At 37.1% G+C, this 16,581-nt stretch overlaps 1 protein-coding gene across 1 annotated transcript in view; it reads left to right on the forward strand.

The window, feature by feature from the left end:
• Positions 1–16,581, forward strand: part of LOC103593814 (lethal(3)malignant brain tumor-like protein 4) — a 79,515-nt gene that overhangs the window by 36,368 nt on the left and 26,566 nt on the right. Inside the window, exons 5-9 of the mRNA XM_008576893.1 lie at positions 5,770–5,874; positions 7,086–7,221; positions 8,967–9,058; positions 10,577–10,731; positions 11,842–11,918. Of these exons, the coding sequence (XP_008575115.1) occupies positions 5,770–5,874; positions 7,086–7,221; positions 8,967–9,058; positions 10,577–10,731; positions 11,842–11,918 (565 nt within the window). The remainder of the gene's footprint in view (positions 1–5,769; positions 5,875–7,085; positions 7,222–8,966; positions 9,059–10,576; positions 10,732–11,841; positions 11,919–16,581) is intronic.

Raw genomic sequence — 16,581 nt, forward strand, 5'->3', positions numbered from 1 at the left:
TCGCGCTCAGAACCTGGCAGTTGATTCTCTCTGCTTTAGAGAGGGCTGCACATTTGTAACCTTCTCTTTGGTTGTATTCGTCTCAGGAAAATATTTCTTCATGTTCCCTTCTGCAGCACTTGAATTATTTTTTACATATACCAATAGCTGCTTTTTTTTTCCCCATTGAGTGAATTGTTGACAGAGTTAAATCCTCTGTGGTCAAGCTGTTTATATCACAGTTTGCCTATATTTCACCCTTCACATTTAAAATTGTGACATTTCAGCCCTGGAGGTACGGAATATTTCTTCATGTTCCCTTCTGCAGCACTTGAATTATTTTTTACATATACCAATAGCTGCCTTTTTTTTCCCCATTGAGTGAATTGTTGACAGAGTTAAATTCTCTGTGGTCAAGCTGTTTATATCACAGTTTGCCTATATTTCACCCTTCACATTTAAAATTGTGACATTTCAGCCCTGGAGGTACGCACTGGGACAATTTAAGACGTGGAAGATGTTGCTGACATAAACCATTGCACTGGGACAATTTAAGACGTGGAAGATGTTGCTGACATAAACCATTGCACTGGGACAATTTAAGACGTGGAAGATGTTGCTGACATAAACCATTGCACTGGGACAATTTAAGACGTGGAAGATGTTGCTGACATAAACCATTTATGAGGCTGTTGAACTCACGGCAACGGTCTCTGTGTTGTAAGAAATTTTGTTTTTATCGTTTGCATATAAAACTCCCACGAACATCTTTCCCTTTGACAGCATCGAGTGAAGGTTTGGAAATTAGAGGCCTGTGGTCCTTGCCCAGCCCTTTGCATAGGAGCTAAGAATGTCTGCCTCTGTGATTGAAATTTGATGAAATGCTCAATTTCTCCCGTTTCTTTCAATGTTGAGTTAAGATCAGGAACATATTGCTGACCGTCAGCTCTCGCCTGTTAATGAAATAGAATGCCCGTGGACATTCAGATGGAGTGTTGCCCTCAGCACTCCTCTGTGCCACCAGCAATGCTCTGCTAGTACTGCTGGCCACTCACCTTCCCCAGGCTGTATAGTGGCTCACAGAATAATCATTACAAAGCATCGTCTCTCTGCTCTAGTAAGGGGGATTCTAGTGATTGAATAAAATGTCCAGATTTTCTCAGATGCATCTACCACGAGAACTGTTCACACTGCACATTTGTGACTTTGTTTATCCATGGAGCAAAGATCTGCTGGCAACATATGGAATAATAGTTGCTCTTACACGTTGTACTTCATAAAGGAATTCTGCCTATAGCCTGTCTGCCTTTTCTCTAGGCGTGGTGTTTTTTTGTTTTTGTTTTTTTCCCCTAATGCTATGACTCATTTTTCAAGCTTTATAAGTAAGAATATATAATTTGTACCTGTTTTTGCTATGGGGTATGCGACTTTGAATAATGCTTCTTCTCCATCATTAGTGACAAATTTAATCAATTTTGTACTACAAAGGATTACGTTGTAGCTGTTCTGGGAAAAGAAATTGAAAAAACAAAACAACTCAACTTCTGCACCGAGGAGTATGTGGCACTTCTTTGGCAATGTCCTTGAGTCCTGCTGTGGCCGAGTGCCAGCTTTCGTGTTGCCTGTTTTGGTGCCGCCTCTGTGCTCTTAGGTGGAACAGATAGTTGGCAGGCTTTCAGAAGGCTTGAGTCCCGAGTTACACTCTGCTGCTAGACTAGTTATGTGACCTTGAGAAAGTTTTGTCACGTCTCTGTGCTTGAGTTTATTTAATTCGTAAAAGTTTTTTCAGGCCTACAGACTTTATGATTTTTTAATGACTGAATTGAATGGGCTTATTATTTGCTTTAAGTGTGTGAGCCTAGTTCCCTTTTCTCAGCGTAAAATATAATTTTATAAGCACAGCTATCCATTATGTTCACAAAATATGAGATTTTTTAGAAAAGAAAATTTTTAAAAATCTGTCATGTCATGAATAAACCACTGAACAGAAGAGACTGATGAAAGGCAGTGATATTTCTCACTCAATTTTGCCTTTCAGATTGTTAAAATGAACGTTTTATTTTTTATTTGAAACCCTCCAAGGAATATTGTGTCTGTTTTAGCCATATAGTTTTACTTGCAACCTGTAGAAAGCTCCCAAATGCTCAATTGAGAAACCATCCTGAAATGCTGGCAAGAGTAACATTGATCACCTTAATTACTGTCTGAATATTCCCTGTGTCTTCATGTGTGATAGGAAAATGCAGTCTGCTCAGTATCATTACTGTTTCTCCCCACTGCCAATTTTGCATCTTTCATTTTGTTAAAGCATGAAAAAAGTTCTCAGCTTTAACAGCCTCTTAAATTTTCTTTCAGCATTATTAATATACTCCCCTCTGTGGTCTGTCGTTCTCTTTTGCTTTTTTTTTTTTAAATCAGTGTTGTGTGTATGTGTATATGTATGTGTGGTGCCTTTGAAGTTAACCAAGAAATTTCAAAGCAGTGAATAGGAGGTAGTCGCACAAAACTTGTTAAATACAATTTGCTGGGAAACAGAGTACATGTGAGAAGAAGGCTGGGAGAGTTAGACACACACACACGACCATTTATTTTTTGTGGAAAAAACATTCCCGAGAAAACATTCTTTCTTGCCATTTCATTTTTGGGTTTTGTTTTAAGTTTTTCCTTGGAGGCTTCTAAAATGATCTGTGAATGTAAGAAAGTTTTTAACGACGTTTTCCAAGCCAACTCATAAAGATTTTTAAACGATTTCATGTTCACATAAAAAAGGTATGCGTCCAAGTATAGAAGCAGGTTGAAAAAACTGTGGAACCTACCCACAGTAGAGTACAATGCAGCTGTACAAAAGAATGTGGACAATCAGTGTGACCTGACACACGGTGGTTTTCAGGAGACATTAGTAACTAGTGCAGAAAGCTACGTGCAAAAAAGCATGTATAGTATGCTGACTTTTGTGTAAGAAAGAAGAGAAAATAAGGAAAACACAACTACTCATATTCACAAAAAGAAACTTGGGAAGGATGAACCAGGAAAGTGAAGTTGGCTACCTGAAAGAAATGGTTTGGGGGAAGGAGGTGGATAAGATACAGGAGGAAGAGACACATCTCTGGGTACCTTTTGGTATAGTTTTAACTTTTGAAAGTATGTTAATATTCTACATATTGAAAAGCACAAAAATAAATCATTAAGAACTGAAAGCAAATTGAAACAAAGGAGCTCAATTGTATTTCAAATGAATACTATAACTGCACTGAAGAGAAGGAAAAAAATAAAAATAATGAATTCAAGTAGTTTCTGAATGCAGTTTTAAAAGATATACTCCATTCATGGGTGACAGAGGGGTTAGGGAAAATTGCAAACAAATTCTGAACTCTTTTAGTAGGTTTGTTTATTATGGTAGGGGAGTAAAACAATTCTGAAACTATAAGACATAAACTATTGGATTCAGTAAATGAGTAAATGTGTTGGCTTTGTTAGAGAAGTACAAAATGCATGGAAGAAGTGGATTAGAATTGGATGTATCTATTTGAACTTACGATTAATAAAATATAGTTATGTGCAAATGCATGTATGTGTGTACGTATATTTGTATGTATATACTTCAAAAAGTACTTCAAAAAGTTCATAGAAAAATAGAAGATAATGTGAGTCTTTCCATGAACTTTCTGAAGATCCTCATATATGTGTGTTTTGTGTGGAACTATACAGTGAAGAGATCGGACAACACTGTGATCAAGTGGTCACAGTTAACATGACCAGTGAGGGACAGGTGGACATCATATGCCTCATGCCGTGACATCCTGAGTAGGGCGCAACATCACCTATGTAGGATTCTGGCAAAAAAGTATATATCCTGAATCTAATCATGAGGAAGCATCAGACAAAGCCAAAATGAGGAATGTGCTAGTTGAAAAATCAGAGGAAGGGAAAGACCATATTCTTAAAAAAAAAAAAGTCAATGCTGTAAAAAACAAAGACGTGCTATGGAAAATTTTCCATATTAAGGGAGACTAAAGAGACTTGTCAACTAAATGTAATATCTGACCCGTAGGGGCGGGGAGTGTTATAAAGCATGTTGTTGGATGAATGGACAAAACTGGAATATGATTGGAAGATTAGTTAAAAGAATTGTATAAATGATAAATTTAAAGGAGTTGATAACTGAGCTGTGGTTATGTGAAAGAATGTTCTAAGGGAAAATACACTGCTGTTAGGGAAAAATATTAGTATTTAGGGATAATGGGTCCTCAAATGCTTCGCAAAAATTATATCAATACCTATATTTATATAATGTCTATATCTATATTTCCCTATGTGTACAAAGATATGTGAGACGGAGGGAGTGAGTAGAAATGATAAAGCAAAGGAGGTTGTGCAAGTGTTTTCTGTGCTGTTTTGTTCTTTCAACTTTTCTTTGAGCTTGACGTTATCTCTAAATGAAAATTTTTAAAATAATAGATTTCAACCTAAAAATAGGCATTCACATGTTAAGCAGTATTAAATAGTAATACAATTAGTGATTAAAAAGCAGCTCTGGATCTAATAGAACTAGATTCTAGCCATAACTTTCCATTAGTACATGTTTATTTGAATTGACTAGTAATGCCGAATCTGCTCAAAACTGTCTGCTCAAGACTAATGATAATTCAGCAAGGTGGTGGGAAATAATACCATATTAAAGAAAATAATAATGAATAGGAACAAATGAAAAAGTCTGTTGTGAAAAGTTTCATTTACAACAGCAATAAATGTTAAAAGGTACCTAGACATAAATATAGCAAAGTATTTTGGAAGTCTATGTGAAAATTGAAAACAAAAACACCTTTGACAAACAAAAGTGATTAGATTAAATGGAGAGAGAGCAAGTTTCTGAATTAGAAAGCTCAGTCTGGTAAAGATTTCTCTCCAGATAGACTCATTATAAGCAAATAAGACTGTGATACAGGCAAATAAGTCAATGAAACAGAATAAAAGGGCCGGGGATAGGCCTACAAATATGTAGAAATCATATATGACAGAATGACTTTGCAGATCAATGCAAGAATGGACTATAAAAAGAATTTCTTGAATAGTTTGTTTTCCATGTGATAAAAACCAGGCCCCTGACTCACACCATAGAAAAATCAATTCCAGTTGTACTATAGATTTAAATGTGAAGAATAAAACTTGAACAGTTTAAAATACTAGGAGAATATCTGTATAGCATTAGGGTTAGGAAAGATTTTGCGGGCTGGATGTGCTGACTGTACAGGAAATAATTGATTTTTTTGCTATATTAAAATTAAAGTTTCTCTGCAACAGCATCACCATAAACAAAGTGAAGAGCTAAGTCAAAGCCTGAGAATAAGTAGTCCATGTAATCAACAAAGCACTGTTGTTCAGAGGCAGAAAGGAAAAATGGGCAAAAGGAATAAATGGGAGGTTATCAGGACATACAGCTTCACAGATGAACTATTCCAAAGTTAAACAAACTATAATCATATATAATTATGGGGCACACAGTGATGTTATGATATATGTATACAATGTGGAAGGATTGAATCAAGCTAATTAACATATCCATCACCTTAAGTACTTATCATTTATTTCTCCTGTCTAACTGCAGCCTTGTAACCCTGTGACCAACATCTCCCCCATCCCCGCACCACCTGGCCTCTGGTAACCACCACTCAGCTCTCTGCTTCTATGAGTTAGGTTGTTTTAGATTCTTCATATAACTGACCCCAAATGTTTTAGTATAAAATTGCGAAGAAATCTCAGTGGCTAATGTTACATCATGAAATTTCATAGGATCAGTCCTTTCCAGAGCATGAAAATGGTTTTCAGATTGGAATGAGATTAGAAGGCATTGATCCCCGACATCCATCTGTATTCTGTGTGCTTTCTGTAGCTGAGGTAAGAGAAGGTGTTGTTGTCTTGTGCTAATTGCATAGTGACAGTAAGAGATTTTTCTAGAGAATAACTAATTTGAGTACTATCTATCATAAACAATTTCAGTGCATTATATGGATTTATATTAGTCATAGATGGGTAAAAATATGTTTCTTAATAATTTTTCTCCTCCTCTGAAGATGAATTTTCAGTAAGTCCTTCCTCAACTAGCATTTACTCTTGATTTAATTGGTAGATTTCACCTGGGGTTGATAATAGTGTAAGAATCTGACAATGTTGTTTTTACCTTAACAGAGACATAATTATTCACATTTTAGCTGAACTAATGAGAAATGTGTATGAATAAATATTCACACATATGAATTATATGTTTATGTAAACACATGCATTTTATGAAAATTATATAGAGTAAAAAGCCCTTTATGAAAGTGAACGGCTTATAAAATGTAATATTTAGTAAACATATTATTAAATCGATGAAAAAAACTCTATATTTCTAATAGTATTGAATATAGAAGTCACATTCATTACTTTATGGATTGACTATAGCTATTAAACTTGTGTAGCATGTCTAGAGGATATACTTCTCAGACTGTTTTATTATTTCCTTTATTGAGTATGCTGGACCCATATGTTAGAGTTGAAACAAAGCCATACCCATTTTGGTTTGCTCTGTACTTTGGCTTACCCTGTCTTGGAATAAGAATCCAAGCCAGACAGCAGGAGATAGGGTTTCTGAAAGGAATATTTAATAGGTATTGAATTATTAAATAAACTAGACAATTAATGTTCTACCACAAGCACAAAATGGCTGTATACATTGAATGAATTTGGTTATTTTGTCTAGTTTGGCAATGAAAATTGTGGGTTAAGAGATTCCCACTTATTTATACTCCTGAATTGGCAATTAAAATACTCGTCTAATTTTGCAGTTTCTTCTCTATTCCACATTTTTGATCTCCCCTTCAGAGCTTCTCAAAGTCTTTTTTTTTTTTTTTTGGCAGAAGGCTTTAGATATCTGAAAGACAGTATCTATTTTGTCACCATTTTGTCTTAATCAGATGTCATCTATAATTTTTTTCTCTAATGAAAATATTTGGATGGAAGGATTGGCTCTTATATGTTGATGGCACTGACAAAAATATTTTGTGAATTTTGTGTCCATTTCAAATATATGACACTTAATGAACGGTTGCAAACTTTTCATTTTGCAGGTGTGTGGTTACCGTCTAAGACTTCATTTTGATGGTTATTTAAGCTGCTATGATTTTTGGACCAATGCTGGTTCCCCTGACATCCATCCAGTAGGATGGTGTGAAAAGACCAAACATGAGTTGCACATCCCTAAGGGTAAGCCAGGATGCATTTACCAGCTGGAAAGAGAGGCGATTGTTATTTCAGTTTTATTTTAACAACATATTATGAAATACTAACAAGAGAGCCTGGTGTGAATTGATTTCCAGAATGAAAGTTTGATCTACAAAGAGCAGTGAGACTACAATAACACCATTCTTAGAAATAAATGTCTTTAGGAGAAAAGCATCAATGACAGTTTAGGTCAAATATTCTGAAAAAGTACCTAGGGCAGAAATAAAATATTATGAGAGCAATTTATTTTACATAGAGTAATAAACTTCATGAGGAATGAAAGCTCACATTTAAATCATGGCTGAGATGAAATATCTCTCTTAGTGATACTACACGGTGAGAAAACTTGATTCACTGTAAATAATTTGTTTCAAATGTAGGAATCATGGAAAACATGGAAATGTGAATCAAATCCCACTATTTGTTTTCTTTTGATGGGAATTTAAAATCTCATCTTCTGTTACATGCTAGAGAAAGCTGGGCCAGACAGATGTGACTGAAACCTTTTTTACTTGCTGGTGGTCCCGTTTCTTTGCAAGGCAAACTTCTGTATACAGTCTCCTGCTGGGGTTTAGACAGTTCGATGACTGTGGCGACTTCTGGAGTCAGTGTATAGTTCTTTTGTTCTTAGTAATCAATTCAGGGTGTCCCCTGAGATCTGCCCCTGAGGCTAACAGCAGAGACTCAGAAGATTGCTGGATTTCATGGAAGCTGGAGGCAGGCAACAGGCCCATGTATTCATGTGGCCTTACTACATGCTGGCACTGGGGATAGAACAGCGAATAAAGCAAACAAAGCCTCTGTCTCCATGGGGCTTTCATTCTGGACGGGGAGGGGAGAAGGGTCGTGGAGGACTGAGTGGCCACAGCGACACTCTTTCAGGTAGCATGCTGAAGAAAGGCCTCTCCAAGGATGTGACATCCCACAGAGATTTGGATGAAATGAGGGAAAATTTAGCAATGTGGCTGTCTGGGTAAGAGCATCAGTTAGAGGGAAAGCAAGAGAAGGTGCCCTGGGGCAGAGTGTGCTTGGTGAGGGGAGGAGTCTCTCACAGAGACAGCAGAGAAGCAAGGTGAGAACAAAGGTGAGAGATGAAGTCAGAGGTGTAGCCGTGGCCTTGAAGGCTGTGCAAGGAGTGTGACTTTTGTTCTAAGTGTGATATTCAGAAAATATGTGTTGAGCCTGTTTTATTTGGGCCAGCACTGTGTGAGCCACTTCAGGGCACATGCATGGGAAGATAAGGCATTTTTAATGGGAAACTGGCAAAGACATGGAGCAGAAAGCTGGAGCTGCCAGCTGATCTTTGGATTGTAAAGAGGTTCCTGTAACTTCCCTTGAGTGTCAGGTGTCCTGGATGGCTGCATCAGTAGGACCTCCAGTGGTCTCCGTGAGCCAGCTTCCTCATCAGAGGGGGAAGATTCATGCCTTTGCCCATTCTGGAAAGCCTAAATGGGAGATGACACTCCCTCAAGCCACCAGGGAACCAACTCTGTACCAGTGAATATTAAAAATGTATAGGTAATGATGTGCATAATGGGAAGTCACTATCGACAGTTTTGCGCTTAATATATTAAAAAAACATTGAAACAATTTGGAGATTTTTATTTAAATCTTTTATGGTCTGCTAAGGACATTGAATTTATGGCCGAAGACTTAATAATAATTCATTTAATATGCATGTGGTTGCATCTTGTAGGTATTTTTAGTAACCCATACTTTTTTTTTAGGTTATAGAAAAGATAAATTTGTTTGGATGGATTACTTGAAGGCCTGCAAATTGCAAAATGCTCCCAAGAAATTATTCATAAATAGAAGTTCTGTAAGTATTTTTTACTCAGTGTAAATCAGCTTTTCCCCTGAGCTTAAATTTCTTCAAATTCACTATATATTCTATTTTAATCCCTTAAGACGTCATGGAAACTCTTAACTTCTTATGACTTTTCTTACTTAAATTGTCACAGTAACCTATGGGCATGTCTTTTTATTTTATTTTTTTCTAAAAGCATAATTAAATACTTCAATTAGACGGGGGAAAGTTAAAAACTTTATATTTAAAGCCTGCTAAAAGTTAAAATGTGTTTTTAAAATGTTTTTCCTTTTAGCTTACAGTGTTAATCTTTTAAACTTAGTTTTGGCATTTTAAAACCAGTAAATACTCCAGGTAAACTTTGAATCTACTCAGTCTAGATATATTTAAGTGTAAAAAGATGAAAGTAACATTTTAAATAGATTCGAGGGGTATGGTAATCATTTGGGCAGAGCACACTGCTTGTGCCATCTGTGTCCCCAGCAACCTGACTAACCTCCAGTAGGGACTGAGAGTAAGTAGTGGCCCTGACTCCTCTTGCCATCGTCTGCTCTCGGCGGTGAGGCAGAGGGCAGGTGGACTTACAGAAGCCCGGGGACAGAATTCAGAGCTGTCACCTGCCCTTGGAGTCATTGTGCAGGCCACGCACCGAATGTCTCAAGACTTTACTTTCGTGATGTTGAAGTCAGTGTTATACACTTGTCACATGTGTTTCACAGAATTGTATCAAGGAAAGAGAGTTATTGAAATGTGAAATTCATTTAAAAATAGAAAGTGCTAAAGGAAAAATAAAAATTAGGGTTCAGTACAGATAGTAAAGAAGTAGAGAAAAAGGCGTGGTTTAGTCCCCATTTATTGTGTGTGTACTCCTTAAATCCCAGGACTGGCTGATTATAGCTATATGAAGAGAGGGCTTTTGCAAATGATGTGTTATTGTAAACCATAGTCCATGGCATTTTTTATACTGAAAAATGTATAGATACCAAAAAAAGCATTTGTATTTTTTAACTAAATTTTGTTTATGGATTAATGCATGTGTTCCTTAAATGCTGAGGAAAAAAGGCATTATTTGCAGATTGAGTAATCAAATTAACTGATATTTTGGTGCTAAAAAAGTATATCTTTACAACTTTTTAAATATTGGTATTCAGAAACTATTCAAAAGTCTATGGGGAGCAGAGAAAATTATTTAATGCTACTGTATTCAGTAAACATCCTGTTTCAAAATTAATACAAATTATTATAAGAACTGAACAGGGAAAAATGAAGATAAGGTAAAGAAAATCTACCTGCACAGCAAGGAAGGAAAGCCTGAAGGCACGCTAGTTTCCTGGGTCTGTGTTATGAATGTAAACTACGTGACAGTTGCTGGGTATTTTTACTGGCATTTGCTGACTTTGTTCCAGAGGGTAAGTGTTGACACCTTATGCACGTTGCTGATGTAAACATCATAGAAGTTTTCATAGTGGCTCAGTCCTGTCTGGTGTCCTCTTTCTTTTTGTGCCTCTTCCCTCTCTGGTGCTGTGTTAGAATGGGCCGATGCCTAAAGAATTTCAGGTTGGAATGAAGCTGGAGGCCGTCGATAGGAAGAACCCTTCCTTGGTGTGTGTGGCGACCATAGCAGATATTGTCGAAGATCGCTTGCTAGTGCATTTTGACAATTGGGATGATTGTTATGATTACTGGTGAGACACCTATGTGCATTTTATTTTTGTGTGTTCCTATGTTTGGTGTTAAGAATTTATTTTAATTTCAGTACTGTCGCTGTTCTTGCTGTTCTCACAGTAAGGAACATCAGGAATTTAGTGGTTGACCTTGCACTACCTTCCCTTCCACGTTAAGGAGCCCAAGAAACTTTTTCTCCATTCTGTGAGAGGTTAGGTAATGAGGCCTCACAGAAATGGTAGGACCAGTTCAGGGTGCTTCACTATATCTTGTTTGGTTTGTAACGAAGCGTTTCTATGAGGAGGAAGATAGGAACTTGCAATTTTTTTTTTTTTTTTTTTTTTTGTCTTTTTTCCGTGCCCGGCAACGGATTGCAACCCTCAGTGTCGCGCCCGTACCGGACCAGGACCGGCAACGGGATCGCAACCCTCGGTGTTGCTCCCACACCTCGCTCAGCTAGTGAGTGGCCGGTCTGTATGTGGGATCCGAACCCTCAGTGGGAGCGCCACCACGCTCCCAAGCGGCGCACTGTAGCAGTGCGCCACTGGGCCGGCCCCAAAAAGAATTTTTATAGCATTTCTTTCTAGTATGTCCTGAGTAATCTACAAGTCCCTGCCTGAGGCTGTGGTTCTTCATGTGTGTGGCGGGGCCTGTTTTCCCCTTCGAACTGAGCAGCGGAGCAGAGAGGACTTGTTGTATGTGTCATAAGTAGAATATTCTGAGTTCTTTGAAAAGGAGAAGGAGGAAAAATGTCATCTGGAGTCCGAATGGGCTGTTCTTTTAAAATTTGGACTGTCCTATTAATATTTTCACTTGCTGATAGCAAGAAGTGGTAGAAGTTTGTTAAAATCTTCACTCTTCAGGTATGTCGCTGGCAGTTCGGGTCCTTGTCAATCATCCCCCCACTGCCACCCCTTTGTTTTGTACTTTTAAATTTCGAGAAGGTTATGTAAAAGAGAAGTTTGGTCACTCAACTGACAAATACAGTAGTAAAAATTACTTCTAATTCTCTTTAGCTATGAAGCACTGTTTTTTGTGGTATCTCTCAATATCCAGAGTGGTCATGACACTTGGATTCTTTCTCTGGCATTTAGTAATATGGGATCTAAAATAGAATCCTGTTTTTGCAGGTGTGATGTTAATAGTCCTTATGTCCAGCCAGTTGGTTGGTGTCAGGAGAATGGAAGAACTCTGATAGCACCGCAAGGTGAGTGGAATGTCTGGGTTTGCATGTGAGTGGCAATCCCCATTTTTTTTTTTTTTTGTCTTTTGTCTTTTTCCGTGTCCGGCAACGGATCGCAAACCTCAGTGTTGCCCCCGTACCGGACCAGGGACCGGCAACGGGATCGCAACCCTCGGTGTTGCTCCCGCGCCTCGCTCAGCCAGTGAGCGGGAACCGGTCTGTATGTGGGATCCGAACCCTCGGGCGGGAGCGCCGCTGCGCTTCCCAAACGGCGCACTATCCAGTGCGCCACCGGGCCGGCCCGGCAATCCCCATTTTTAATTTTGTTTGTGCAAACCACGTTTTAATATAAGGAGTATGATAAAAATACTGTGCAAGATTCTGTTGATCACCAAGTGTCTGAGATCTGCATGTCCTTTCCCATAATGAAAATGGACTGTGTTTATAAAGAGGTATAAGGCAGCCGTTAAAAAGAAGTTTCCGAAAATTTTTATCCAACTAAATGAGTACCATTGCTGAGGATCCACATTTAAAACTAGTTATTTCCAGTTATGTAATTTATCTTATAACAAGTTAATTCATTAACTGAACCAGAATATTAAATAAATATACTTAACTTTGTAATTAAATGTAGAAATTTAGAAATCTAAATACTGAGAATTAACGAGTCTCCAGACTTGCCAGACCAACTTAAAGGCTTAGCTAAACATTTAAATAAGGATTCTTCCAAGTTTTCTTTTTTCTCATTACAGAAGTATTAGGAAATATTTAGAGATTTGACACATCAACTCTCTGTTTTTTAATTTTAAAATGAATTAGACGTAGTTGCTGTGTAATCTTAGCATTTTTAAAACAAGTATTCAAGGAGAAATTTGTTTTATTTCAGTAAATAATGTATAGGAGAAATGAAGAGTAAGACATGTGTCATTCTAGAATGAAACAGATATTTAGTTTTTAATTTGAATGATTCTGGAGTTTTGCTGTTTATTTAATCTTTTTTTCCCCTTAAAAAGTTACAATTTCCTATTAATTCCTTGAATAAGGAATTCAAGAATTAAAATTTTAATTCAAGAATTAAAAACAATAAACAAATCAAACAAAACCAACAGAAATTGCAACTCTTCAAAAATATCTATTTGGTCTAGAAAGGTTATATGAAATATATAACATCTCAAATTCTGATTTTGACTCTGATTTAGAGTCATTTGTCCTATTTTTCTGAGTAGAAGTGGCAAGATCAGACGTTCTTTTCTTGTTTCTAATCTTAAGGAAAAGCTTTCAGTCTTTCACTATTAGGTGCTTATTTGCTGTGGGATTTTTATAGATGCCTTTATCAGATTGAAGAAATTTTCCTCCTATTCCTAATTTTTAAGTATTTTTATCATGAAAAAGTGGTCCTTTATTTCATTAATATGTTGTTATAGTATTGATTGCTTTTCATATGCTGAATCAATCTTGTATCCCTGTGATAAATCCCACTAGTCTTTCTCTCTCTCTCTCTCTCTCTCTCTCTCTCTCTCTCTCTCTCTCTCTATATATATATATATATATATATATATGTAAACATGTTGTTGCATTTGTTTTGCTAGTATTTTGTTGGGGTTTTTGTGTCTATATATATAATCTCATACACTCTTTTAAAAGGTGTTTATTCCTAACAGAGTATCTAAGTCTGCTCTGAGGGCTAAGGAAAAACAGGAGGAAGAATAAATAGAAAAGCTTAGTTATTTAACATGTTTATTCACATTATGATTGCTTGTCTTTAAGACAGACTCAACTGTGTCATGAAAGGGTTTCTTCTTGTGATATTGCAGGGAGTTGACCTTTCATGGTGGACTTCATTGAGCCCCAGACAACTACCTATTTGCTATGATTATATTTACAATGAAAATTCAAGTAGATCAGCCATTTAATCAAAGTATGAACAAGATACTGAAGTGTAATGAAAATATGGGGATATTTCAAAAAGTTCATGGAAGGATTCATATTGTCTTCTAATTCCCTTTTTCCAGGAACTTTTTGAAATACCGTTTATATTCAAAAAGAAACTATGAGCAAAAATTTGGTGAAGACAGTTAAAGCTTTGCAGTAAACAAAATTGCTTAAAGCTGGTGATCAGTAATGATGTGGTGGCCTATAGGTTAGTGTGTAAACATGAAAGCACCAAAGATGTTAAGCCCTTGCTAGCTGTGTAAGAGAGGAAAAGTTGGAAGCCACAGATAGTAGAAGGGTCCCTGAGGCAGGGTAATGGAATGCTGTGAGCTCAGTTGGTTTGCAAGTAAGTGTTTAGACATTAGACTTTAAAAGGAAAACCAACTCACATGATCTTTAGATATTCTCTCCCCTAAGACAAGGCTGGAGCTAGACTGCTTGATTATATGTAAACATATATGTGTTTATTAGAGAGAGAGAGAAAGAGAAAAAAGGGGTTTAAGTATAGTAAGATATAAAAAGATATTAAACATTGTCTGTTTCAATGATTTGTTTCTGTTAGTAATTTGGCTTTAAAATTTGTTAGCTGTAGTTATTTTACTTAAGTGAATTTGTATTTTAAACATTATTTATGCCTATGGACTTTAGTAGTACATTTTATTTTATGGTTTCAATTGCATTGCTAGAAAAAAATGTGTTTGCTATATTTGTCATAGCTCGTGTGTGTGTGTGTGTGTGTGTAATTGCACTTCTGAGAGCAATTAAAGTGCCTGAAAGTAGAACAGCATGTGCTGATCTGCATAGTTGCCCCTGGTGTATACTCAGATAAAAGAGCCTCTTGGGGTCGGGGTGGGGGGCAGTTTTCAAAACATGTAAATTATAAAATGTACAGATGCTTCTCACTACTACAAGCGTACTTCAGAAAGTTCATGGAAAAATGGAATTAAGAGATAATACAAATATTTCTGTGAACTTGGAAATATTTGTATTTTCTTTTAATTCTATTTTTTCATGAACTTTTTAAAGTACCCTCATATAAATTTGATTCAAGTTGTTAGATATTCTATTCAATATCTTTCTAGAGAATATTTTAAAATTTGGCAAAAATCGGGCCGGCCCGGTGGCGCACTGGAGAATGCGCCGCTTGGAAGCGTGGCGGCACTCCCGCCGAGGGTTCGGATCCCATGTGGAGACTGGTTCCCGCTCACTGGCTGAGCGCGGTACGGGCGCGACACCGAGGGTTGCGATCCCGTTGCCGGTCAGTAAAAAAAAAGACAGAAAAGGAAAAAAAAAAATTTGGCAAAAATCTATTTTTTTCAGGAGAAACAATCTGCTGGAATTTTAGTTGAAGTCACAAAATGACAAAAAGATGTTAGATGAACGCTAATAACACAAGTCTTAACGTTTGAAGAAGAAAAGCTCTTCTCCACAAGTGTTGCTGGGCCCCACAGTGACATTTTGATCTCCCTTCTGTGAGGGCTGGGCCATGTTCAGTTAAGAATCACCTCCTTGCAAATAGGGGTAAACCTAGTCCTTTTGCTGAAGTAAAATCACCTAGTAGCATAGTTTTAGGTGGTACTGCACGTAGCTAACTCTGCACGGTTAAAAGTTAGATTTGTTTATTAAACAATATCAAATAGATTGCCAGCTGAAAGTTACATTTCTTGCTTTTTTCAGTTACTTTGAAAGGTACTGCTATTTTTAAAATAATTTCGATTTTTTTTGTACAAATGTGATTTCCAGTACTTTATATTGCTTAGAATGGATTGCTTATCGGTTAAAATAGTGCTGAGAAGACTTTAGACAATCTTCTATGTGTGAAAATCTGTCCTACAGTTGACGACAGGGCCCTCCACCCCAGCCAGCCTCCCACACATTCTGGGCAGGTAGACAGGTGGACAGGAAGCCCTGCAGAGCCATGAAGGCTGTTGGGGCATGTGGGCTGACAACGGGACCGTGTCCCCAGGAAGGACTACACTGCATAGAGTGCCTCTCCAAATGCAGATTGCTGTTCACATTGGAGTGCAGACTGCAGCTAAACTCAAATTCAGTTCAGCAAACATCTCTTTAGTGGCTTCTATTTTGACTGAATGGGAAGAACTAAATAAAAATAAAACATGATGCCTACCCTGAAAGAAGGGTTCTATTCATTTATGTTTGTAACAGCTTTATTGAGGTGTAATTCACATACTGTACAGTTCATCCATTTAAGTGTACAGTTCAATGGTTTTTATCATATTTACAGAATTGCATAGCCATCACCCCAGAAGGAAATCCAGAACCATTTAGCTGTTATTCCTCAATTCTCCATGCTCCCAAGCCTTTGGCAACTATTAGTCTACTTTCTGTTTTTATAGAGTTGCCTATTTTAGACATTTTATGTAAGTAAGAATAGTATAACAGGTGGCCTTTGTGTCTGGCTTCTTTCATTAAGCGTTATTATTTTAAGGTTCATCCACAATGTAGCATGTATCAGTACATCATTTTTTTATTTCCAAATAGTATTTTATCGAATGTGTAAACCACATTTTGGTTTTCTGTTCATCAGCTGATGGGCATTCAGGTTGTTTCTACTTTGGGGCTATTTTGAATAATGCTGCTATGAACATTTGTGCATGAGTTTTTACGTGAGCATATGTTTTCAGTTCTCTTGGGTGTGCACCTAGGAGTGGAATTGCTGGGACATATAGTAATTCTACATTTAATTTATTAAGGAACTGCTGAACTGTCTTCCACAGCAACTGCACCATTTTAC

This window comes from Galeopterus variegatus, unplaced genomic scaffold (genome assembly GCF_000696425.1).
Source record: "Galeopterus variegatus unplaced genomic scaffold, G_variegatus-3.0.2 Scaffold1422, whole genome shotgun sequence".
NCBI lineage: Eukaryota > Metazoa > Chordata > Mammalia > Dermoptera > Cynocephalidae > Galeopterus > Galeopterus variegatus.